At 49.1% G+C, this 23,696-nt stretch overlaps 1 protein-coding gene across 4 annotated transcripts in view; it reads left to right on the forward strand.

Annotated features, from left to right (window-relative positions):
* Positions 1–23,696, forward strand: part of LOC309345400 (uncharacterized protein) — a 33,627-nt gene that overhangs the window by 4,246 nt on the left and 5,685 nt on the right. For all 4 annotated transcript variants that reach the window (XM_081868431.1, XM_081868432.1, XM_081868434.1 and 1 more), the window contains exons 2-12: positions 133–1,326; positions 1,850–1,922; positions 4,372–4,810; positions 11,306–11,512; positions 13,714–13,794; positions 14,863–14,975; positions 19,202–19,260; positions 19,468–19,560; positions 20,488–20,531; positions 22,239–22,411; positions 23,385–23,455. In XM_081868431.1, the coding sequence (XP_081724557.1) occupies positions 238–1,326; positions 1,850–1,922; positions 4,372–4,810; positions 11,306–11,512; positions 13,714–13,794; positions 14,863–14,975; positions 19,202–19,260; positions 19,468–19,560; positions 20,488–20,531; positions 22,239–22,411; positions 23,385–23,455 (2,442 nt within the window). In that variant the 5' untranslated portion in view covers positions 133–237. The remainder of the gene's footprint in view (positions 1–132; positions 1,327–1,849; positions 1,923–4,371; positions 4,811–11,305; positions 11,513–13,713; positions 13,795–14,862; positions 14,976–19,201; positions 19,261–19,467; positions 19,561–20,487; positions 20,532–22,238; positions 22,412–23,384; positions 23,456–23,696) is intronic.

A 23,696-nucleotide genomic window follows, 5' to 3' on the forward strand; every position in this document is an offset into this window, starting at 1 on the left:
CCCCAATTTAAACCTGGTGACACCTGCAGGGCCCTTTCCAGGTGACCTTTTGGCCAGGTTCTGTTTGCAGCAGCTTCTCCCTCCCCGACTTCTGTTTCGTGATAACGTCAACGTTTGCTTTCTCTTTTCCAGCGACAGCAGGAGAGGCATGGATCCCGCCCGCAGGAGGCCTGCGTTGCTCAACCCTTTACAAACAAGATGAGGGCTTAGCCTAACTGGACCTTTTTGGACGTTTTCATGGTGAACGCCAGAATGGAGCCTTCTGGATCCTCCAGTCCTTCGGACCTAATAGACTTTCTGACTGATTTAGGAATAAGAGACGTGACCTGTGAAACTGGAGACAGCTTAGGAGGGGCGGGTGACCTGCTGACACCTTCAGAAACCCCCCAGACTGAAACCATGACTCCCCTTCCATTCTTGGGCCTGGAAGACATAGACCTCCTCCAGGGTAGCTTGGAGGGCCTTGGCTGGAGCAGAGGTGAAACGTCCTCTGAGAAACCATCCCCGCCGCTGGCTCAGAGCCGTACTGAGGAATTCCACCCTGGAACTTGCCCTTCTTCAAAGCACCTGGAGATTGTGCAGCCTGGGAGGGAAGCATCTCAGCAGCCGCCCGAAAATCCGAAGAGCCTGGATGGCTACAGCAATGATGCCACCAAAGCTCTCTTCTCAGCCAGCATCCTTCAAGCTGAGCTATGCTTCCTGGACCTGCAAGGGGCAATTGACCGGCAGAAGGAGCCACTGAGGAGTTCCTCCCCTAGCCTTGAGAAGGTTCTGGGAATGCCCCCCTCGCAGGACTCGGCCACCTCCCATGAGCCTTTGCTCCTGGAGAACGATAGTGGGGAGGAGCCGGAGGAGGACTCAGAGAGGCAGGAGGAGGAGGATGATGATGAAGGCTCACTGGAGGAGGAAGAGGAAGAAGAGGAGGAGGTGGAATGCTTGTTTTACGACAACCCGCTCTTTTGTGCGAGTCCAAGAACCACCAGCTCCGAAGGACCATCTCTCTTGGGCTGTATGGAAGAAAAGGCCTTCAAGGAAGATGGAGAAGGAATCCCCACCTGCGGTCTGACCTCTACGGATTGTGCCCACAGCCTGCCGTGCCAGACAGGTGTGGCAATGAGCCTTGTGGCCACGGACTCTGAGCCTTCACCTGAGCCAGATCCTGGTGGTAACCCATCCCCAGGCCCTTACCCAAGCTACGTGCCTCATTACCGCTCCTTGTCTCCCCTGGTGATCACGGAAGGCGAGCTGGAAAGTGCCTGCCCGGTGGAAGAGGAGGAGAGGGAGCTGCCTCGTTGCTTTGCTCCCTTGTCGGACGCGTCAGAGGAGGTGAGTCCTGAGCATCCAGCCTGGTGTGGCTGCTGCTTCCCTGGGCCAGGCTGCAGGGAAAGGTGGCCGTAGCCCAGAGCTCAGCCTGGCCTTCGAAAGGTCAGCCATCTCTGCGTAGCCTACCTTGGGAACGAAGGAGACCTGCTGGCTGCAGAAAGGGTGCTTAACAATTCCCCATCTTCAAAGACGGTGTAGTACTGATGCTGCTTCTTTATAACAGCCTGGCTGCCCACCCTCCCTCCAGCGCGGTAGCCTTCCCTACAAGCAGACATGCTTCAGGGTGGGATGCAAGGCCCCCTCGGAAGCCCCCACCATCGTTTGCTCCCCTCCCTCCCTGGTCCAGCGGCTCACAGGCTGCCATTCTCTTCCCCTGCAGGTGCCTAGCAAACATTGCCCATTGACTGGGCTGGCAGGAGGCTCCATAGGCAGGCAGGGTCTTCCCAGGGTGGGGTGAGGGGGCCAGAGCTGCTCTCCAAGGGCGGGCTGCCCTGTCCTTCTCTGACCTCTGGGCTTTGTCTTCCAGGTCCAAAGCTTCTTCCCGGACCAGCTGGACCACACACCCTCCAGCAATGATTTGGACCAAATGTCTCCCCCAGGTGAGTCCTAATAATAATAATAATAATAATAATAATAATAATAATAATAATAATTTATTTATACCCCACCCATCTGACTGGGTTTCCCCAGCCACTCTGGGCAGCTTCCAGTTTCAAGAGCCAGTGTGGTGTAGTGGTTAAGAGCGGTAGACTCGTAATCTGGTGAACCGGGTTCGCGTCTCCGCTCCTCCACATGCAGCTGCTGGGTGACCTTGGGCCAGTCACACTTCTCTGAAGTCTTTCAGCCCCACTCACCTCGCAGAGTGTTTGTTGTGGGGGAGGAAGGGAAAGGATAATGTTAGCCGCTTTGAGACTCCTTTAGGTAGTGATAAAGCGGGATATCAAATCCAAACTCTTCTTCTTCCAACCAAATATCAAAAACAATACAGCGTCACATTAAAAACTCCCTAAACAGGTGTCTTTTAAAAGTAAAATAATTGTTTATTGCCTTGACATCTGCTGGGAGGGCATTCCACAGGGCTGGTGCCACTACCAAGAAGGCCCTCTGCCTGGTTCCCTGTAACCTCACTTCTTGCAGCGAGGGAACCGCCAGAAGGCCCTCGGAGCTGGACCTCAGTGTCTGGGCAGAACGATGGGGGTGGAGACACTCCTTCAGGTATACAGGACCGAGGCCGTGGGCTGCAGACCATCTTTTAAGAGCATCAGGTTACTACACTCACTGTCTCTCCTGCCCATCTCCTCTGGTTTGCCCAGAGCACCAAAGGTTCAGCTATTCCCAGAAAGCTGGACTTTTCCTTTGTGACTGCCACCCCACCCCCCACACTTAAGAGGCTTGCTGGCTCACTTCTCAGCTGCCCTTTATCTTCCCAATAACCTTTGAGATCAGGTAATCTCAGGCTGTTTGTTCTTTATTTATGGTTTCTGTTGGTTTTAATTGGTCTTGAAGATTTTAAAGGCACGTCATGCTGCTATGGTCTTTCGGTGAAAAGTGGTATGGAACATATGAAAATTATGAAATTATGGAACATATGAAAATTAATTAAATGAAGTGGAGCCCTCTGGCCTGCTTGTTCAGCCCCAGTGATTGGGTGAAGAGAGATTCTATAATCCAAAAGCCTTTGGCATAAGAGAACACACGCACACATGCAAATTCACTCCCGCTGCAAGAAATGCTAAGGCTCTTTAGCTTCTTCACTGTGGAAATGTCCTTGCACTCATGTGCAGGGTCACTCTCCTGAACCCACACTTTTTCTCCCCCCCCCTTTTTACATTTTAAAAAGATTTTAAACATCTTTATTGAAAGTTCAAAAAGTACGCAATTATATGTGCACTAAACATTGTGAGACGTAAAAGAGAGCAAAAGAGAAACAGAATATAGAAGGGAAGATAGGGGGGGACCCCAAACTGTATTCTTTACAAGGTTGTTATTGTACTTCACCAGATCTTAACCTATTACAGTATTTGTAAGAATGGCACTGTGGGTTAAACCACAGAGCCTAGGACTTGCCGATCAGAAGGTTGGCGGTTCGAATCCCCGTGACAGGGTGAGCTCCTGTTGCTCGGTCCCAGCTCCTGCCAACCTAGCAGTTTGAAAGCACGTCAAAGTGCAAGTAGATACATAGGTACCACTCCAGTGGGAAGGTAAACGGCGTTTCCGTGCGCTGCTCTGGTTCGCCAGAAGCGGCTTTGTCATGCTGGCCACATGACCCAGAAGCTGTACGCCGGCTCCCTCGGCCAATAAAGCGAGATGAGCACCACAACCCCAGAGTCGGTCATGACTGGACCTAATGGTCAGGGGTCCCTTTACCTTTTAAGAATGGATTCCAGATACAGTATCATTGAATTTGTCAATGGCAAGTCTGCATTTATATGCAAGTTGTTCTTATGTTGCAAGTTTGTATAAATCTTCAATCCAATTGTAGAAGGGAGCCGCATTTTTATTTTTCCAATTCATCAGTATCAGTCTTTTTGCTGTGGTAAGGGCACGGAGAGTCTATTCGTATTGTCCTTTTGTAAATATTCAAGAGGATATTTTGCTCTGTAAATGTAAGGTTGTTCCGTACTGTTCTGTTGATCGTTTGTTACCTTCTGCCAAAAATCTTTCAATATAGGACAATGAAAGAACATATGTTTTAGAGAAGCATTATCCCTATTGCATCTCCAACAGTTAGATACCTTAGATAGCCATTTTTAAAACAAATGTATTGGGGTCCAGTGAGGGATGCGGGTGGTGCTGTGGGTTAAACCACAGAGCCTAGGGCTTGCCGATCAGAAGGTTGGCGGTTTGAATCCCCATGACGGGGTGAGCTCCTGTTGCTTGGTCCCTACTCCTGCCAACCTAGCAGTTCGAAAGCACGTCAAAGTGCAAGTAGATAAATAGGTACCGCTCCGGTGGGAAGATAAATGGCGTTTCCGTGCGCTGCTCTGGTTTGCCAGAAGCGGCTTAGTCATGCATGTCCCATCCATTCCTCCCTCCCTTCCCGCCCAGGTGTTGACTTGCCAGCCCAGGAAGGGCTGCTGTTTTCCGTCAGCAGCACCTCCCTGGTGACCGCTCTGCTGCAAGAGCCTTTGGAGAGCCACCCTGCCCCAGAACCTCCGTCTCCTGCAGAGATCAGCTGGGCTTCTTCCAGCTTCTGGGCCCTCTCGGCTCCTGCTGCAGAGCAGAGTCGGTGGCAGGAGGAGCACAAGCCACAAGCCCCATCCCGTGGCCACCCACTGCCTTCGTGCGCATGGGTGGAGGAGCCCAGAAGGACTTCCTGCCTGCAGGAGGAAGTTGCTGCGGCAGATTTGCACTTGGCCTCCCTCGGTGGTGTGGAAGGGAAGCTGGAGAGCACAGCAGAGGGTCTCGAGATGGTGCCCGTCGTGGATGGAGATGAAACCTTGGAAGAGGAGGAGGACGAGGAGGAAGAAGAAGCACCGGCCGTACAGTAAGTTTGTTCCCTTGGGTGTCTCCTGGGGCCTTTCGCCTCGGTTCATCTGCTAGACGCCCACAACATCCTCCTGGTGTGGTTAAGAGGCTGGGCCTGGGCAGATGCAACCTAGCAGCAGCCTCCATGTGTGCGGAAGGGTCTCCTTTGCAGAGGCAGCAACTGCCTCACTAGCAGCTTTGTTGTTTTTTTTATAGGATATTTATTGAAATTTTCAAAATATTACAAAATGAAATAAAAAACAGAGAAAAATAAAAATGATTGATAAGTTAAAAAAAGAAAGAAAGAAGACAATCCCCTCCCACCATATAGATAAGAAAAAAGAGAAAATTCAACAATTCAACACAGACAATTACCGTATTTTTCGCTCTATAAGACGCACCAGATGACAAGACGCACCTAGTTTTGGGAGGAGGAAAACAAGGGAAAAAAATATTCTGAATCTCAGAAGCCAGTCCAGCAAGAGGGATCGCTGTGCCGTGGAAGCAGCAATCCCTCTTGCTGTTCTGGCTTCTGGGATAGCTGCGCAACCTGCATTCACTTCATAAGGTGCACACACATTTCCCCTTACTTTTTAGGAGGGGAAAAGTGAGTCTTATAAAGCAAAAAATACGGTAATTGTTTTTCTTTTTCATGCTAGTTGTCTTTTCTAAAACTTAATAAAAATATTTATTAAAAAAACCACAACAACAACAACACACACAATTAAAAACATTTACAAAAAAGGAAAAAAGGAAAAAACAAATTCATTATTTCCAAATCCTCAACTGTCATCACCTTCTTTCTTAGACCTCCTCCTCCTCCCTTTCTTTGTATCCTAGTTATTAATAATCCCAGCAAATCCTTTCCATATTGTAAAAAATTCTATCCTTGCTTTACCCTAAAAAACTTTAATCTTATCTTTCTATAGTAAAATAAATCTTAAATCTTAAAACTTAAATCTTGTCCATACCAGCTTCTCATAACCATAACATTCTTTCATAATTCTTTAAACATTTTTACTAAAACCAAATAATTTCATTCCAACATTTTTCTAATGCTCATCAATTATTATAAAACACTTCTAAGAAAAAAGAAAAAAAGGAAGAAAAAAAATGCAAATAAGTCCGATCTTCATCCAACGTCCCTTCCTCCTGGTTCCGGGTTTTGTCAGTCTTCATTGTCAGTCCTCATTGTCACGTCGATCTAGCTCATTAACCTGGCAACCTTATATCCGAGGCCCTCAAGTCTCTTCCTTGCCCCCTCCCTAGCAGCTTTGAGGAGCCTCAGCTGTCCTCTGCTGCTTCCTCCTTTCCTCCTTCTGCCGGGTCCTCCGCCCTTATGAAGACTTGACGTTTTCATTTCCCCAAAAAGTTTTTGATTTGAGTTTCCATTGAAATGAGGCTGTATTTTAATGTTTTAATGCTGTATTTTAATCTTGTTTTTAAGTTGTATTTCAATCAATTTGTTTTTATATCGGGTGTTCGCCGCCCTGAGCCCTGTCGGCTGGGGAGGGTGGGGTATAAATTATTATTATTATTATTATTATTATTATTATTATTATTATTATTATGGCTTGTGCCTCTCAGGATCTCTTTCCTTCAGGGCTGCTCCAGCTCTAAAGCCGTGTGGGGCAGGGAAGGGCACCGTGTTGCAACACCCATCTGAACAGAAGCGTTGCTCCGTACATCATCCTAGAGGGAGAAGGGCAGAGGGACAGCCCACCGCTGGCCCACACACAGACCCTCAGAGATAGTGTGATACTGCCAGGCAGTATCCACCCTCATCGTTCTGCCCGGACGCTGAGGTCCAGTGCCGAGGGCCTTCTGGCGGTTCCCTTACTACGAGAGGCCAAGTTACAGGGAACCAGGCGGAGGGCCTTCTCGGTAGTGGCACCCGCCCTGCGGAACGCCCTCCCACCAGATGTCAAAGAGAAAAATAACTACCAAACTTTTAGAAGACATCTGAAGGCAGCCCTGTTCAGGGAAGCTTTTAATGTTTAATAGGTTATTGTATTTTAGTGTTCTGTTGGAAGCCACCCAGAGTGGCTGGGGAAACCCAGCCAGATGAGCGGGGTATAAATAATAAATTATTATTACTATTATTATTATTATTATTATTATTATTATTATTAGGCTGCCAACTGCAGGGGAACTCTGGGTTGCCACTGGGGGGCGGGAAGAGGAGGTGGCAAGGGTCCTGCCCCAGCAGCAGCCAAACTTCCAAGGGGCTGATGTGCCAGCGGCTGTCCTTTTCAGATGGATTGGGGCATCCATCGTACTTCTTCACGCAGCTCGTAGTTAAACTGTGGAACTCACCGCCACAGGGCCACCAACTTGGATGGCTTTAAAAGAGGACTAGGCAAATTTGTGGAGGAGGAGAGGGCTATTGTTGGCTGCCAGCCAGGATCGTTATGGAATCAAGTCATGCTTCTGAATATCAGTTGCTGGAAACCACAAGTGGGGAGAGGACTCTTGTGCTCTGCACAATCTTGCAGGTTTCGCATAATGGGTATTTGAACAGCCGCTGTGAGAAGAGGATGGTGGACTAGAATTGACCTGATCCAACAGGCTCTTATTATGTTGCCTTTTACCAAGTCCATCTTGTTCAGTATTGCCTACTTTGACTATCAGTATCTGTCTGTCCAGGGGCCTTTCTTTGTTTTGGATTGGGACTCCACCCAGCATGTGAGGATATAGATAGATAGATAGATAGATAGATAGAGATAGAGATAGAGATAGAGATAGAGATAGAGATAGAGATAGAGATAGAGATAGAGATAGAGATAGAGATAGAGATAGAGATAGATAGAGATAGATATAATTTTTTTTATTAATTTTAACATATAAATTATAATGTGTACCACAAAACTTATCACTTATACACTCATTTTAGACTTCCTTCATCATCACCTCTGATGATCCACCGTTTTAACCACTTCTTATGCATTTCTTAACTTATTATTGCCTTTACATCTCTTAACAAATCATCCTCCCCCTTGTCCATTTTTACAATACTTCTAATAATACTCCTCATAAAACTTCTTGCAACCCTACAAATGTCGTCTGTTCTTCACAATTACTTTTCAAATAGTCCGTAAATTTACTCCAGTCTTCCGTGAATTTCTGGTCTCGCCAGTTTCGAATCCTTCCTGTTAGTTTATCTAGTTCTGCATAGTCCATTAACTTCATCCTCCATTCTTCAATCGTCGGTAACTCTTCTTGCTTCCATTTTTGGGCCAATAATATTCTTGCTGCTGTTATTGCATATAAAAAGAGCTTAAATTCCTTTCTATTTATGTCACTCCCCACAATGCCCAATAAAAATGCTGCTGGTTTCTTTATAAACGTATATTTCAACATTTTTTTCAACTCATTATATATCATCTCCCAGAAGCATTTCACCTTTTTACATTCCCACCACATGTGATAAAATGTTCCCTCTTTTTCTTTACATTTCCAACATTTATTACTGACTTTATACATTTTCGCTAACTTGACTGTCCAGGGTCTTTCAGGGTCTCTTTTATGCCTCCCTGGCTGCACCTCCTTTTAGTTCCAGGGTCCTCATTCCCTCAAGAATTCCTGTCAGTTCAGACCAGACCACTTTCAAGGGAGGGGGGCACCTGCTGGCCAGTCTGGCTTTGGATTGCTGGCATTTTCGTCTTGCGAAGCAAGCCCATAGGGAAATTCGTCTTGCGAAGCACCTCCAAAACGGAAAACCCTTTCATCTAGCGGGTTTTTCGTCTTGCGAGGCATTCATCTTGCGGGGCACCACTGTATTTAGACACATCATCTTTATCCATTTTACTTCTTTAGCTCATAAGAGCCTGCGACTTCCCTCCCTCCCTCCTGCCTCACGGTTTTCAAAGTTAACCTTTATCTCAAAGCATTTATACGTTTTCCAATTTACGTTTCACTCCTTCAAAATATCACATTTTTTAAATAAACCTAAACAGAGAAAGAACAATTATCAATACCAGTCTTTTTACAACCCTGCTAATGTTGTTAATTGCTTACAATGGTCCTTCAAATATTGTATAAATTTACTCCAATTTTTTTGGAATGCTTGATCACGCTGGTTTCGGATTTTTTCCCGTCAGCTTCGCCGATTCCACAAAGTCCACCATCTTCATCTGCCACTCTTCTTTCATTAGGACTTCTTGTTGCTTCCATTTTTGAGCTAAAAGAATTCTTGCTGCAGCTATTGCATACATAAACAGTTTTTTTAAATCTTCCTTTGGTATTTCTTTCCCTACTATACCCAGTAAAAACTCTTCTGGTTTTTTAACGAAAGTATTTTTATACATTTTCTTTAACTCATTATATATTTTCCCCTTAAATTGATTTTTGAATTCTGAATTTATTGTTATTCAATTTTTATACTGTCTTTTATGCTGTTTTTTGTTGCATTAATTAAGTGTTTTAAATTTGTTGTTAGCCGCCCTGAGCCTGGTTTTCTGAACCGGGAAGGGCGGGGTATAAATAAAATTTTATTTATTTATTATTACATATCATTTCCCAGTAAGCTTTTACCCCCTTACAAGTCCACCACATGTGATAGAAACTACCTTCCTTTTCTTTACGTTTCCAACACTCCTTAGCTCTTTTCCTATACATTTACCACATGCAGTGCATTAAAAGAAAATGTTACGAAAATGATGTATAGATGGATTGCTGACAGTCCTAGCCTGAAAACAGAGGTGGCATCACCCTGGGCTGGACCATGTGAATTGGCCACTACTCAGAGATGAGGGCAGCAGCTTCAGTGTTTTTCCATGGGACGTGGCTGCTACCCCTCCCCACCGAAAGCTCCCTGCTTTGCAACTGGCCTCTCGCTTTCCTTTCTTTTTTTTCCTTTTTAATTTTTTTTTATTTCAAAACCAAAAAAATTACAAACATCAAATTCAAAATCCATATTCATTTTCTAACATAAGCCTGTTACAAAGATTACCGTATTTTTCGCCCCATAGGACGCACTTTTTCCCCTCCAAAAATGAAGGGGAAATGTGTGTGCGTCCTATGGGGCGAATGCAGGCTTTCGCTGAAGCCTGGAGAGCAAGAGGCATCGGTGCGCACAGGTGAGTGTCTGCAAGCCTTCCGCGCCCGACAGGAGCTCCCGCCGAGCGCGCAAGGCTTGGGGCGGCAGCCTGTCGCCCGAAGCACAAGGAGCCCTCCAGAGGGCTCCCCGTGCTTCGGGCGAGTGTCTGCAAGCCTTGTGCACTTGGCAGGAGCTCCCACCGGGCACGCGAGGCTTGGGGCGGCAGCATGCCGCCCGAAGCACGCGGAGCCCTCCGGAGGGTGCCCCGTGCTTCGGGCAGGTGTGTGCAAGGCTTGGGGCGGCAGCCGCGGCTGGGGGGGGAAATAATTATTTTTTATTCATTCCCCACCCCAAAAAACGAGGTGCGTCCTATGGGCCAGTGCGCCCTATAGGACGAAAAATACGGTACCTAATATACAATTAATATACATCTAATTGCTCTAGGCTTCCCTTTGCTATATTTAAATACAACACAATTAACAAATTATATTATAAATGTTGTTGTTGTTTAGTCGTGTCCGACTCTTTGTGACCCCATGGACCAGAGCACGCCAGGCACTCCTGTCTTCCACTGCCTCCCGCAGTTTGGTCAAACTCATGTTCGCAACTTCGAGAACACTGTCCAACCATCTCATCCTCTGTCGTCCCCTTCTCCTTGCGCCCTCCATCTTTCCCAACATCAGGGTCTTTTCCAGGGAGTCTTCTCTTCTCATGCGGTTGCCAAAGTATTGGAGCCTCAGCTTCAGGATCTGTCCTTCCAGTGAGCACTCAGGGCTGATTTCCTTCAGAATGGATAGGTTTGATCTTCTTGCAGTCCATGGGACTCTCAAGAGTCTCCTCCAGCACCATAATTCAAAAGCATCAATTCTTCGGTGATCAGCCTTCTTTATGGTCCAGCTCTCACTTCCATACATCACTACTGGGAAAACCATAGCTTTGACTATAAGGACCTTTGTTGGCAAGGTGATGTCTCTGCTTTTTAAGATACTGACTAGGTTTGTCATTGCTTTTCTCCCAAGAAGCAGGCGTCTTTTAATTTCGTGACTGCTGCCAGGTTCCCATATACCCCCCACTCCCCTTCACCCATGTGTGATCTCAACATTTCACTTCTTCCATCTTGTTGTGTGTTGTTATACAGTGGTGCCCCGCTAGACGAATGCCTCGCAAGACGGAAAACCCGCTAGAAGAAAGGGTTTTCCGTTTTGGAGGTGCTTCGCAAAATGAATTTCCTATGGGCTTGCTTCGCAAGACGAAAATATCTTGCGAGTTCCTGCGGGTTTTTTTTCCTCCCCCCCCCCTTTTTCTAAGCTGCTAAGTCGCTTAGCTGCTTATCCGCTAAGCCGCTAATAGCGCTAAGCCGCTAAGCCGTCAATGGGCTTGCTTCGCAAGACGAAGAAACTGCTAGACGAAGAGACTCGCGGAACAGATTAATTTCGTCTTGCGAGGCACCACTGTAATCGCTTTCCCTTCTTGCAGCCGCCCTGAAGAGCCACCCTCTGGGAAGGGCACAGATTCAGGGGAGGAGACGCCACCCGCCAAGGAGCAGGCAGAGCCCAACGGCATTCTCCACGCCAACGGCAGCACCCCTCCTGCGGACCAGGCTGCCGCGACGAGGCTGGCAACACGGCTCTACCACCTGGATGGCTTCAAGAGGTCGCAGGTGGCCTCTTTTCTCCGGAAGAAGTAAGGGAGTCTTGGATCAGGAACAGAGGCAGGGGCTTCTCTGCCGGTTGGAGTGGTGTGTCAGATCGCCTTCCTGCCCAGCTGGCTTATTTCGGCTCAGTTCCCTTTTTCTTTTGTGAGGTGTTCACAAAGGAAAGGAAGGATTGAACTCTGATTAATAAAAATACACCCAGAGGCTTGAACCAGCAAGACTCTGGGAAGGGTGCGTATAATAATCTCTGTCCCTCCACCCCTCGGCCCCAGTGGCGTAGCGTGGGGGGTGCAGGGGGGGCCGGCTGCACCGGGCGCAACATCTGGGGGTTAGGGTTAGGGGGCGCAAATCCATGGGTTACGGTGTGCAAATCCACAGGTTAGGGGGCGCAAATTACTTGCCTTGCCCCGGGTGCTGACAACCCACGCTACGCCACTGCTCGGCCCAGGTCGTTTTATTCAGAAAAGAACTTTTACAGAGTGAACCAATCAGATTTCTTCTGAGCATTTCAACAAACCCCACGTGGGGACAAAGTTAAACTACAAACACTAGTTAGGCATGCATACTTTTGGGTAAACGAATGAAAACTACAAAGGAGCGCATTCAGCAACCCCAGAGGTCATAAACAATCAGTACATATGATAAGAAGGGTGGCCAGGAGGACAGCGATCATGAGCACCTTTATGTGAAACCTGTTTCCTGGCCCTAAGATTAACATCCTAAGATTAACATATCAGAAAAGCTACATCAAAGAAACTGCCCACTGTCTCTGATGACGCAGGACGCCTGCCTGTCTAAGTGGGTACCTGACTTGTGAAGAAAGAGGAATGGAACAGGGATGCAGAGGTGTGGATTGATCAAGAATCATATCAAAGTAGTTTAAACCCAGTCAGCGCAATTCTTTCATTGCTGACACAGATGGCTTACCCTATATTTGTTATAATTCCTCATAGCAATCCCACCTGATCACTACACTTTTGCTCTCCTAGCTAGACACGGCTGCGGCCTCTTGAGGCACGTGGTTAACCTGTGGAACTCACTCCCACAGGAGGCAGGCTTGGGCCAGCAACTTGGATGGCGTTAAATGAGCAAATTCACAGAGGAGGAGAGGGATATTGAGGGCTGCTAGCTAGGCTCTGCCTCCACATCTGGACAAAAAAATGCTTCTGAATGCCTCCTGCTGGGAACCACAGGAGGGGAGAGTTGTGCTTCTGTTTGAGTCCTGCTTGTGAGCTTCTCACGGGAATCTGGTTGGCCACAGTGAGAACAAGATGCTGGGCCTGATCCTCCTTGGCCTGATCCTGCAAGCTCTTCTCAGTATGTTCTTATGCTCTTGCAATGAGCAGGAACTTTAAACAAGCCAGGCCTTCCTGGTGGCACCCTTTCTGGGCTGAAAAGTCATCCTGACACTGGAGTGGATTTGCATGGGCAAATGATGGCCAGCAGCTCCCTGGTGCCTGGGGTAGCAGAAGGGCAGATACAGTGGTCCCTCAGGTTACAGATGCTTCAGGTTACAGACACTTCAGGTTACAGACTCTGCTAACCCAGAAATACAGTGGTGCCTCTGGTTACGTACTTAATTCGTTCCGGAGGTCCATTCTTAACCTGAAACTGTTCTTAACCTGAAGCACCACTTTAGCTAATGGGGCCTCCTGCTGCCGCCAGAGCACGATTTCTGTTCTCATCCTGAAGCAAAGTTCTGAACCTGAAGCACTATTTCTGGGTTAGTGGAGTCTGTAACTTGAAGCGTATGTAACCTGAAGCATATGTAACCCGAGGTACCACTGTAGTACCTCAGGTTAAGAACTTTGCTTCAGAATGAGAACAGAAATTGTGCTCTAGCAGCATGGCAGCAGCAGGAGGCCCCATTAGCTAAAGTGGTACCTCAGGTTAAGAACAGTTTCAGGTTAAGAACGGACATCCAGAACGAATTAAGTTCTTAACCCGAGGTACCTGCTACCTGCTGTAACCCCTTCTTGCCCAGCTGTTCCTAGAGGTGCAGGAAAGGGGCTGCCCCTTTTTTGCACCTGGCCAGCTTTGTGGGAAGAATACGAGGGCTGGGCTGAGGAGCCCATGGGCAGAATTGGGAGTCCCTCTACAGACTTGGGGGGGGGGGCAGCAGCTGATGCTGGAGAAACCAGAGTGGTAGTGGTGGTGTGTGAGTTCCCCATAAGGCTGCTCCCCGATTCCTTTGGGGGGTCCTGAGCTTCTCCTATGTCTTTGTCCACAGCAACGATTTCAGCCGGCTGGTGAGAGAAGCTTACCTCTCTTTCTTCCAATTCAGCGGACAGACCCTGGACCAAGCCCTGAGGTGACGCTCCTTACTGTGGGGTCGTGTGTTTTTTTCCACCTTGCTCTTGAATGGGAAGGCGGGTGGCCGTGTCCCCCACCCTGGGAAGTACGCTAAACCAAAGCAGGAGGAGGTCTTGGCCTCCCAAGGAACAGCCCAACGGGAGAGTCAGGGGGCTGCCCTAGGTTTCTACACACTTTGGGTCAACCTCAAAAGGGCCCCACGGCAGGTTACAACCAGAAACTTACATTGTATTGTATTAGTGGGGGAAAAGAGAGAGCAGTCATTTTTTTGAAGGGATCACTTACAATATAGCAACCATGTGAAGCAGAGAGGAAGGTTTGTGGGAGGGGGGTGGAATTCCTGTTTTGGCTATTCTAGGAGGGCAGAAAGGGATGCGGGTGGCACTGTGGGTTAAACCACAGAGCCTAGGACTTGCCGATCAGAAGGTTGGCAGTTCGAATCCCTGTGACAGGGTGAGCTCCCACTGCTCGGTCCCTGCTCCTGCCAACCTAGCAGTTCGAAAGCACGTCAAAGTGCAAGTAGATAAATAGGTACCACTCCGGCGGGAAGGTAAACGGTGATTTCCGTGCAATTCTCTGGTTCGCCAAAAGCGGCTTAGTCATGTTGGCCACATGACCAGCTCCCTCGGCCAATAAAGCGAGATGAGCGCCGCAACCCCAGAGTCGGTCATGACTGGACCTAATGGTCAGGGGTCCCTTTACCTTTACTTTACCTTTATGAGGGCAGAAACAGGCCTCACCCAGCAGGGGTCCTTGATAATTTGAGGGAGGGGAGGGGAGGGGAAGGGAGGGGAGGGGAGAGAGAGCAGGATTCTGGCTGCAGGTCCTGCTGACATGGGCAAGGAATTGACCAGGTGAGGCGTAATCCTGTCTCCCCTACTGTCCCTGGACCATTGCCGCCTGTGTGGGCTGAGCTCCACCCTTGGGAAGGAGGCAGAAGCTGTTGGGAGGTCCCAGCTTCCTTCCAGCTTCGTGGAGTGATGTAGTTGACACTGGGAGTCGGCAGAGGAGGGCAGTTGCCTCAAGGCTGCCTCTCCTCACGCGTTTCTCTCCCTCCTCTTTGCAGGTCCTTCCTGAAGGCGTTTGTGCTCACTGGGGAGACTCAGGAGCGGGAGCGGATCCTGCGGCATTTCTCCGAGCGCTATCACAGCTGCAATCCTGAGGTCTGCTTCAGCCCAGGTAAGGCAGCCAGCAAGGCCGGCTCTTCACCTGCAGCCCCAGACAGGGCTTAAATGAAGTAGGGAGGGATCCCTCGTCTCATGCAGTTTGGGCGTCAGTGTGCAAACAGTCCCAGGTGGCCCATGTGTATCCTGAACTGCGCGGGATCCTTTCCACTTGGAAGGTTTTGTGGCTTTAAAATAAATTTTATTCACCTTTAGCTTTAATGATTACCGTATTTTTCGCTCTATAAGACACACTTTTTCCCTCCTAAAAAGTAAGGGGAAACGTGTGTGCGTCTTATGGAGCGAATGCAGTGATGGGCTGCCCTTCTCCCTCCTCGGGGAAAAGCCTGCAAGTGCCGCACACACGCTCCACGCGGCTCGTGAAAGGGAGCTCTGAGCAGAGCCTGGGATGCATACAGGCTCTGCTCAGTGCTTCCTTTAAAGAATACTTTTTTTCTTGCATTCCCCCTCTAAAAACTAGGTGCGTCTTATGGAGCGAAAAATACGGTATTGTCACAAATAAGTCATTACAGGATTCTCTGAATTCCTGAACTTTCCTCCGCCCCTCTGTGGTTTCCATAGTTATTATTTTCAAAATGCATCATATAATGTTCTCCACATTTTCTTAATGCTCAATTCTCACCATAGTTCTCATTACATTGCAAGTGGTTTTTTAGAATCCTGCTGATGTTTTTAATTGTTTACAGTGTTCTTTTAAGTAACTTATAAATTACCCCCATTCTTTATTGAATTTTTTATCCTCTTGATCTCTGATCTTCCCTTTCATTTTTGCCACTTCGGCATAGTCCATCATCTTTGTCAGCTATTCTTCTTTTGTAGGTACTTTATGTTCCTTCCATCTTTGGGCTAATAACATTCGCGCAGCTGTCATAGCATACATAAGCAATCTTTTCTGCTCCTTTAGTATTTCTGGACCTAGAATTCCTAATAAAAAAGCTTCTGGTTTTTTCACAAAAAAGTTTTTACTATTATTTTTTAAAATCAACTCATTATAAATCATTTCCCAATATGCTTTTGTCATCTTGCACGTCCACCACATATGGTAGAATGTGCTGGAAGGTTTTGTGGCTTTTGCTTGTGGCATCACCGCCGACAAGCCTGCACACTTTGAAGTTGGAGGCACCCTGATTTCTCTGGAGGGTGTGAGCTGTCCTGTTGCACAGCTTCTGTAGCAAGGTGCACATCTGGGCAGGTGTGTGTGTGTGTGAGAGAGAGAGAACAGCTATTCCTTCCTGCCCCCCCTGCTCCTACCCCTTGTCAAAACATCATCATCATCATCATTTTATTTGTATACCGCCTTTCCATAGTTAACAGTGCTCAAGGCGGCTTACAACGTGACAAGATTTATATAATTGCCAACGTAACAAAAGTCATAAGCAATAAATAAAACACATCCAAAAGTACACAACCAAATGGAAAACGATTTCCACATAAATCATAAAATCTAAAACTGAGTGTGGCGATCACACAGGATCCCTGGACATTTAACGGTCTATTGATCCCTGTGCCACCACTGTGCTCGCTTCCCCGCTGCCATCAACCCGTTACTCTCGGGTAAAACACTGAGTCCAGAGAGTTGTTAAAATTGTACCAAATAAACAAGTTTATTTTATAAGCATTAACAAGTTTATGGTTTCTCAGATAATATCCTGTCAGTTTCTTAACTTTAGTTTCTTTACCGGCCTATACCTTCCTAATACCTTCTGACTCTCAACTGTTTGACTGACTCCTCTTAACAAATTCTCTCCATCTCTCACATCAGACTAGCCCAACCCTCAGACTTATCCTCTCTGTCTCTTCTAACTCCAGACTGACTTCTCAACCACCCTAACTCTAACTCTTAACTCCTCTCCTTGGGTTCCCATTGGTTAGTCATTTTACAATTAGTTAGAATAATAGAATCATAGAATCATAGAATCATAGAGTTGGAAGAGACCACAAGGGCCATCGAGTCCAACCCCCTGCCAAGCAGGAAACACCATCAGAGCACTCCTGACATATGGTTGTCAAGCCTCTGCTTCAAGACCTCCAAAGAAGGAGACTCCACCACACTCCTTGGCAGCAAATTCCACTGTCAAACAGCTCTTACTGTCAGGAAGTTCTTCCTGATGTTTAGGTGGAATCTTTTTCCTTGTAGTTTAGAACCATTGCTCCATGTCCGCTTCTCTGGAGCAGCAGAAAACAACCTTTCTCCCTCCTCTATGTGACATCCTTTTATATATTTGAACATGGCTATCATATCACCCCTTAACCTCCTCTTCTCCAGGCTAAACATGCCCAGCTCCCTTAGCCGTTCCTCATAAGGCATCGTTTCCAGTTAACCCTTTCATTATGAACCCAGTATGATGTCACACACCTAGGAGGGCAAACGCCACACTGAGAATATAGCATCAGTATCAGTTACAATTTAAAATGGCATAGATAAAAAACAAAAGCAATTTAAAAAACAAAAACGGAGCCCTCTCTGCCCAGATGGAAGGAGGCCAGGCCAGGCCCTTCAGGCCCTCAGCAGCAGGTGAGTCCCTCTCTGGGCAGCAGCAAACAGCCACAGTCCTTAAAGAGCCCTCCAGGCACACAGAAGGATGACAACATGGTGCATTTTCAGTTACGGTGGGCATTAGAAGGAGCAGGTCTCTTGCGATGTGCCGTATTTTTCGCACCATAGGACGCACCGGACAATAGGACGCACCTTGTTTTAGAGGGGGGAGAACAAGAGAAAAATTTCCCTCCCTCTCTGCCCAGCACCCCTTCAGCGAAGGGGCAGGAGGCTCTGCGCAGAGAGGGGGTGAATTTCCCCCTCTTGTTTTCCCCCTCTAAAACAAGGTGCCGTTTAAGGTGCGTTCAGGCGGCTACCTTGGAAGCCTGGAGAGCAAGAGGGGTCGGTGCGCACCGCCCCTCTCGCTCCCCAGGCTTCAGGTTCCTTTCGACCTGCTCTTTGGGGCTGGCGGGGGGAAGCCCACCACCAGCCCCAAAGAGCAGGTCGGGGAGCTGCACAAAGGCGCGCAGCAGAGAGGCTGCTGCCATAGCCGCGCGTCACCTCTCCAGCCAGGAGAGGGTCGCGGGGTATGGCTTCTTTAGCCCCGTGCACGCTCTCCTGGCTGGAGAGGTGGCGAGCGGCTAAAGAAGCTGCTGCAATAGCTGTGTGTCACCTCTCCAGCTGGGAGAGGGTAAGCGGGGCTTCTTTAGCCCCGCGTGCGCTCTCCCGGCTGGAGAGGTGGCGCGCGGCCATAGAGGCTCCTGCCATAGCCACGCATCACCTCTCCAGCCGGCAGAGGGTCGCGGGGCTATGCTGTCTTTGTTCCATAGGACGCACACACATTTCCCCTTCATTTTTGAAGGGGGAAAAGTGCGTCCTATGGTGCGGAAAATACGGTATGTCTTGCCCAGCAAAAATGAGCTTTGCAGGAAAAAAGAAAGAGAGTTTGGATTTGATACCCCACTTTATTACTACCCTAAGGAGTCTCAAATCAGCTAACAATCTCCTTTCCCTTCCTCCCCCCACAACAAACACTCTGTGAGGTGAGTGAGGCTGAGAGACTTCAGAGAAGTGTGACTAGCCCAAGGTCACCCAGCAGCTGCATGTGGAGGAGCGGGGAATCAAACCCGGTTCACCAGATTACGAGTCCACTGTTCTTAACCACTACACCACACTGGCTCTCTAAGCCAAGCAAAGGCCAGTCCTCACAGCCTCAGGCTTCTTCTCCTTCCTGCATAGCTAAGACACCTGCCCTTCATCCCACTCTGCAGCTCACAGGTCCTCCCCAAACTGCACCGCACCTCTCAGGACATCGCTTCCTGTCGAAAGTTCGAAAGTTCTGGGTTGGCCAGAAGGACAAGGTGGGTGGGGTGGGGTCAGGGGCTGTGCCCTCTCTTGCCTTCCCGGGCAGTTGGGCCTGCCCAGTTTGCATGTCTTTGGGGGGGTCTCAGAACCTGGGTCTGCTGGCTGCAGACTTTAATAGGGGATTGAAAATGTCCAGGCCCAAAAGAGGTTCTGCTGCACCTCTAATCCGGCCTGGGACATTGTGCTCCTGTTAAGAGCAGGAACTGCAGGCAGGAAGATTTGTTTTCATTTCTTGGTTTCCATCCCAAGGCTCCTTGCTGGTCCTGAGCCCCTGTTCTGAGTAAGGGGGTTTGCTGGCGTTCTGGGAGCAGGGGGCCTGGGTCCTTTGAGCCTGTGGGCCTCCCCTGACCTTCCCCTCGGTCTCCTCCCTCCCTCTGCAGATGCTGTTCACACCCTCACCTGTGCCATCATGCTCCTCAACACTGACCTGCACGGGCAGGTAAGTCCATGGGGGATGGGGGGGTGGCTTTTGTATGCAGGGGACCTAATGGAAAGAGGGCTCGCCTCCCACCTCGCGCTTCTGGGTCTAACTGTGCGTGTAGGGAAGGGAAACAGGAGGGGGGCTTTGGGGGAAGCACAATCTGGACGTTGCGTTACCTTTGGCCTGATGTGCACCTTTACTCCCTTCCCTGCTTGTGGCACGCAGAATATCGGGCGGAGCATGACCTGCCAGGCTTTCCTCACCAATCTCGACGGGCTGAACGATGGTGGCACGAACTTCCCAAAAGAACAGCTGAAGGTACAAAGGAGAGGGAGCCCTTTCCCCTCGTCCTCGGGGGGTGGGGTGGAGAGACTGGGGGCTTAGCTTGGTTGGGCAGTGTCAGGGAACTGCCATCAGCTCAGGGGCGAGAGATGGAAGGGCAGTTGTGTTATAGGGAGCCTCTGAAAATCTTGAGAAGCAGTTCCTTCTCCAGCCAGGAGGGAGAGCTTCAACCCCGAGTCTGAGCAAACCGGAGAGGTGGGAAGTGCACCCTTGCCAGCGCCCATTCTGCACAGTAGTCTTCGGCACAGGGAGGGGCTGAAAAGGCTGGGGGTGACGCGACTTTTATGCTGGGGGAGGTACAAAAACCGACCACTCCCGGATTCTGCTAGCGATTGAGCCAGACATGAACTTACGACGCTCTTCACTGCAAATAGTTTGCACCAAGAATAAAGCCTGGAAAAGACAGGTCGGAGCCCTGCCTGGTTACTCTCGAGCAACCACCACACCCTGTGACAGACAGCCTTACTTAGGCCTTCTTTGTACAGAGGTAGGCAGCCTCCTGCCACTTAAGGTGCCAGCCAGGGGGACGACAGGCAGCTGTCCGCTTGGAAATTCCCCCATACAAAAAAATTGTCTCTGTGTTGGGAACTTGGGACACAGAATGGGAGACGCTCCTGGGTCCTTTTTAAGACGTGGAAATGTCTTTTAAAGCGTTCCGTCTCGTCCAGCGGAAAGCATGACTCTGAGCACCTCTGGCATCGTGCTCTGTTTGAGCTTCTGTCCCCAAGGGATCAGGTGCTCGGTTTGGGAGGGGAAGGGGAAATCCTAACAGACTTGCTCTGCCAGACTCCTTTGACTCCTCGGGGGTGTGGCGGGTCCTGGGGGGACAAGCGGCATGGTGGGGCCTGGATGTGAAGAGGGAATCGTAGACTGATGGTGCTCTTTTGCGCTTTCTCTCTCTAGGAGCTATATCATTCCATCCGCCAAGAGAAACTAGAATGGGCTGCGTAAGTAAAGGTGGTGGCAACAACGTTGGGGGGTGGGTGGGTGTCAGAATTTCTGAGTGGGCAGATGATAGGCCCATGGCTGCTCCTGCATGGAGCCCTCCAGCCCCAAATGCCCTGGGGGCAGAGAGAGAGAGAGAATTGAGGGGCCACAAATTGACTGGGAAATAATCTTCAGCCAGTCTGCTCCCAAAGGTGTCTCACAGCCAGGACTTCAGGTGAAGGACAGAGGCTGAGGCTGGGGGCAGCTGCCCTGGTCTGCCTTTGCGGTCTCTCCCACCACGGGGACCATAGAATTGTGGGAATGTGGTGGATAGAAGGAGAGGATATATTGATTAATATTATCCTTCCTCGCTCACGCTAGTGAGTCAGTTGTAGAGTACATTCCCCAGTATATAATAGGAAGCTAGTTGGTATATTCATTTGAATCTCTTGAGTTAAGCAGTCCTGTCTGGCTTTTCCAGATTGGGTTTGATCCTGGTGAATTCCCCTTTTATCCCTCTTAAAAAGAGTAAAGACACAACAGTCTTCTTTTAAAAGTAATGATAAGAAGTTTACTTACGTTCAATTCACAGTAGGTTCCCTACTGGGACGTGGGTGGCTCTGTGGCCTTGTCAGTTTGCATTTCTTAGTACAGAAAGTATTGATCTGTTGTGTAGAGATCTTTCCTTAAATCAATAGGGTTCTGGAAGGTTTCTTTCTATGTGAAAGGAACAGGAAGAAGGTTCTTGTTTGGGTTATTCCTTCCGAGAAGCTGAGAACAGCTGGTTTAAACTGGTTCTGTTATCTTTCTGTCACGATCATGCTGACTATAATAGTAAGGCCAGAAGGAGCCAGAGCTTACTTTCTCTTTCTATCTCTTTGTTCTGGTGTGGTGTTCTGTTCTGTATGCTATAGTGTTAAGGTTTATAAGTTACTGTAAATTTGAGTTAAGATTGCTGCAACTGGATTTTTTATGGACTGCGCCAATCCTGAATGTACAGTGGTGCCTCGCAAGATGAAAAGAATCCGTTCCGCGATTCTCTTCGTCTAGCGGTTTTTTCGTCTTGCGAAGCAAGCCCATTGACGGCTTAGCGGATTAGCGCTATTAGCGGCTTAGCGGCTTTTAGCGGCTTATCGGATAAGCGGATAAGCGGCTTAGCGGCTTAGCGGCTTAGAAAAGGGGGGGGGGAGGGGAAAAAAACCCACAGGAACTCGCAAGACATTTTCGTCTTGCGAAGCAAGCCCATAGGAAATTCATTTTGCGAAGCACCTCCAAAACGGAAAACTCTTTCGTCTAGCGAGTTTTCCGTCTTGCAAGGCATTCGTCTTGCGGGGCACCACTGTATTGGATTTGTGGCCATTATGCTCATTTGCCTTCAGTAGCAGTAAAGCTCTGCTGGATGAGATACAATTGCCTCTGGCCTGTTTTTGGGAACTCCGCAATGTGTTTAAGTTGTCCTCCTCCACAGATGACTCCCCTAAGCAACATCAATGTTGACATCAGATTCAGCTTCCAGTTGGATCAGCTTCTGTTTGTGGGAGGGGAGGGCAGCCCAATGCCTTGGTGGGGGGGGGGTCGCCCCTGTGGCAGTCATGTCAGCTTTCGGAAAAGGAGTTGTTTTCTGCAGGGGCTGAATCAGGAGCTGTTGCTCATCCTGTCCTCTGTCCCCCGAAAGGCCTTTTCAGACAGACCCTCACGAAGCCTCTTTCTCCTTCTGTCTGCTGCAGGGATGATGATGATGATGATGAGAAGTCGCTCAGCGCCGCGCTGCTCTCACCCTCAGCATCCGGCCAGAAGAAAGCCAACCCTTTCCTGACTCTGTCGCACGACCCCGAGGCGAAAACCTACCGGCAGGGCCTGTTGGCGCGCAAGGTCCACGCAGAGGCTGATGGCAAGAAGAGTGAGTGCTGGGCCGGGGGCACGGCGGGCAGCAGCCCACAGGGACCTGGGCCTGCGAGAGATATCAGCCGTCTCACATGCATGCCAGGCCTGTGGGCAAGCCGGGTGGGAGTGGGCAGTGGTTGGGGCACACTTGTGCCACAGTGGTCCTGTTACCGGAAAAATCCGAGGGCTCCCTTGGACAAAAAGTAAAGACACCAACCAGAGTAAATTGGAGCAAATCAGCAGCCTGTAGGCTTGGCCTTTATTGACTGTTGCAACAGGGTGCTCCCCTCATTTGCAGGTGAGAGGAAAGACACAGAAAAATGGTGTGCAAGACCTTATAAAAACTTTTGAAATTCCCGTCCTCTAGTTCAAGCCCACCCCCAGAAACATCATACATACGTTACAGAAAGGAGGGGTCGAGGGAGGAGTTGTGGTGGTAACCTGAGTGTCCTGTCACCTGGCTGGTTCCCTTCTCTCCCCCTCCCCATGAGTCACTTCCAGGAGACAAAGGGGAGTTGGCAGTTTCCTGCCCCCTGAGGGAAGATCTGATTATTGTCCTTTGTTCCAGTCCGTGCTGAATCCACTCCCATATGCAAGTTCTTTGTGATCTTGATTGTCTTCTGTCTAGGACCATCAGGGTTGGCATAGCAACTGGGCAGGGCTCCTGTGGATGTGCTGGGCTGGCCCGTATCAAACCTTCCCCATTTTGTAGTCCTTCCTTCATGGAGTAAAATAAAAGTGGAACAGTGCAAATCTGATGTATGGTTGATTTTCTGTGAATTTATAACAGAAGCGTAGCGTATGTAGTGAGTGAGTGTGAGTGTGCCTGAAGTTTGTACAAACTGAATGATGGGGGGGGGGAGTTTCCTGCTACAGTCCAAAGCAACCTTCAGTCCTAAGGGGACATCAGCCCCTCCTGGGCAGCCCTAGAGCACCAAGGGGCAGGCGGGGGACCCAACTTGACCGCTCCCCATCTCACTCTTTTGCAGCGCCCTGGGGCAAGAGAGGCTGGAAGATGTTTCATACGGTGCTGAAAGGGATGGTCCTCTACTTCTCCAAGGTAACCAGGAGCAGGCCAGACCACCACGGAAACCAAAGGACTTGCGCTCCTAGGCCACCCTCCCCGTGGGAGACCAGGGCTGTGCTGCACCCCAGCAGAGCCAATACAGCAATTCTGCGCTGCCTCCCCAGCTGGCTTGGCCCTTCTTCTGGCATCTTTACTTCCCACCCACCCTTTCCTCTGACCCCTGGAGTCTCACAGTTGCAGGCAGAGAGCCCTGCTTTGCATGCAGAAAGTCCCA

This window comes from Podarcis erhardii, assembly GCF_964252035.2.
Source record: "Podarcis erhardii genome assembly, chromosome: 7".
NCBI classification, from domain to species: domain Eukaryota; kingdom Metazoa; phylum Chordata; class Lepidosauria; order Squamata; family Lacertidae; genus Podarcis; species Podarcis erhardii.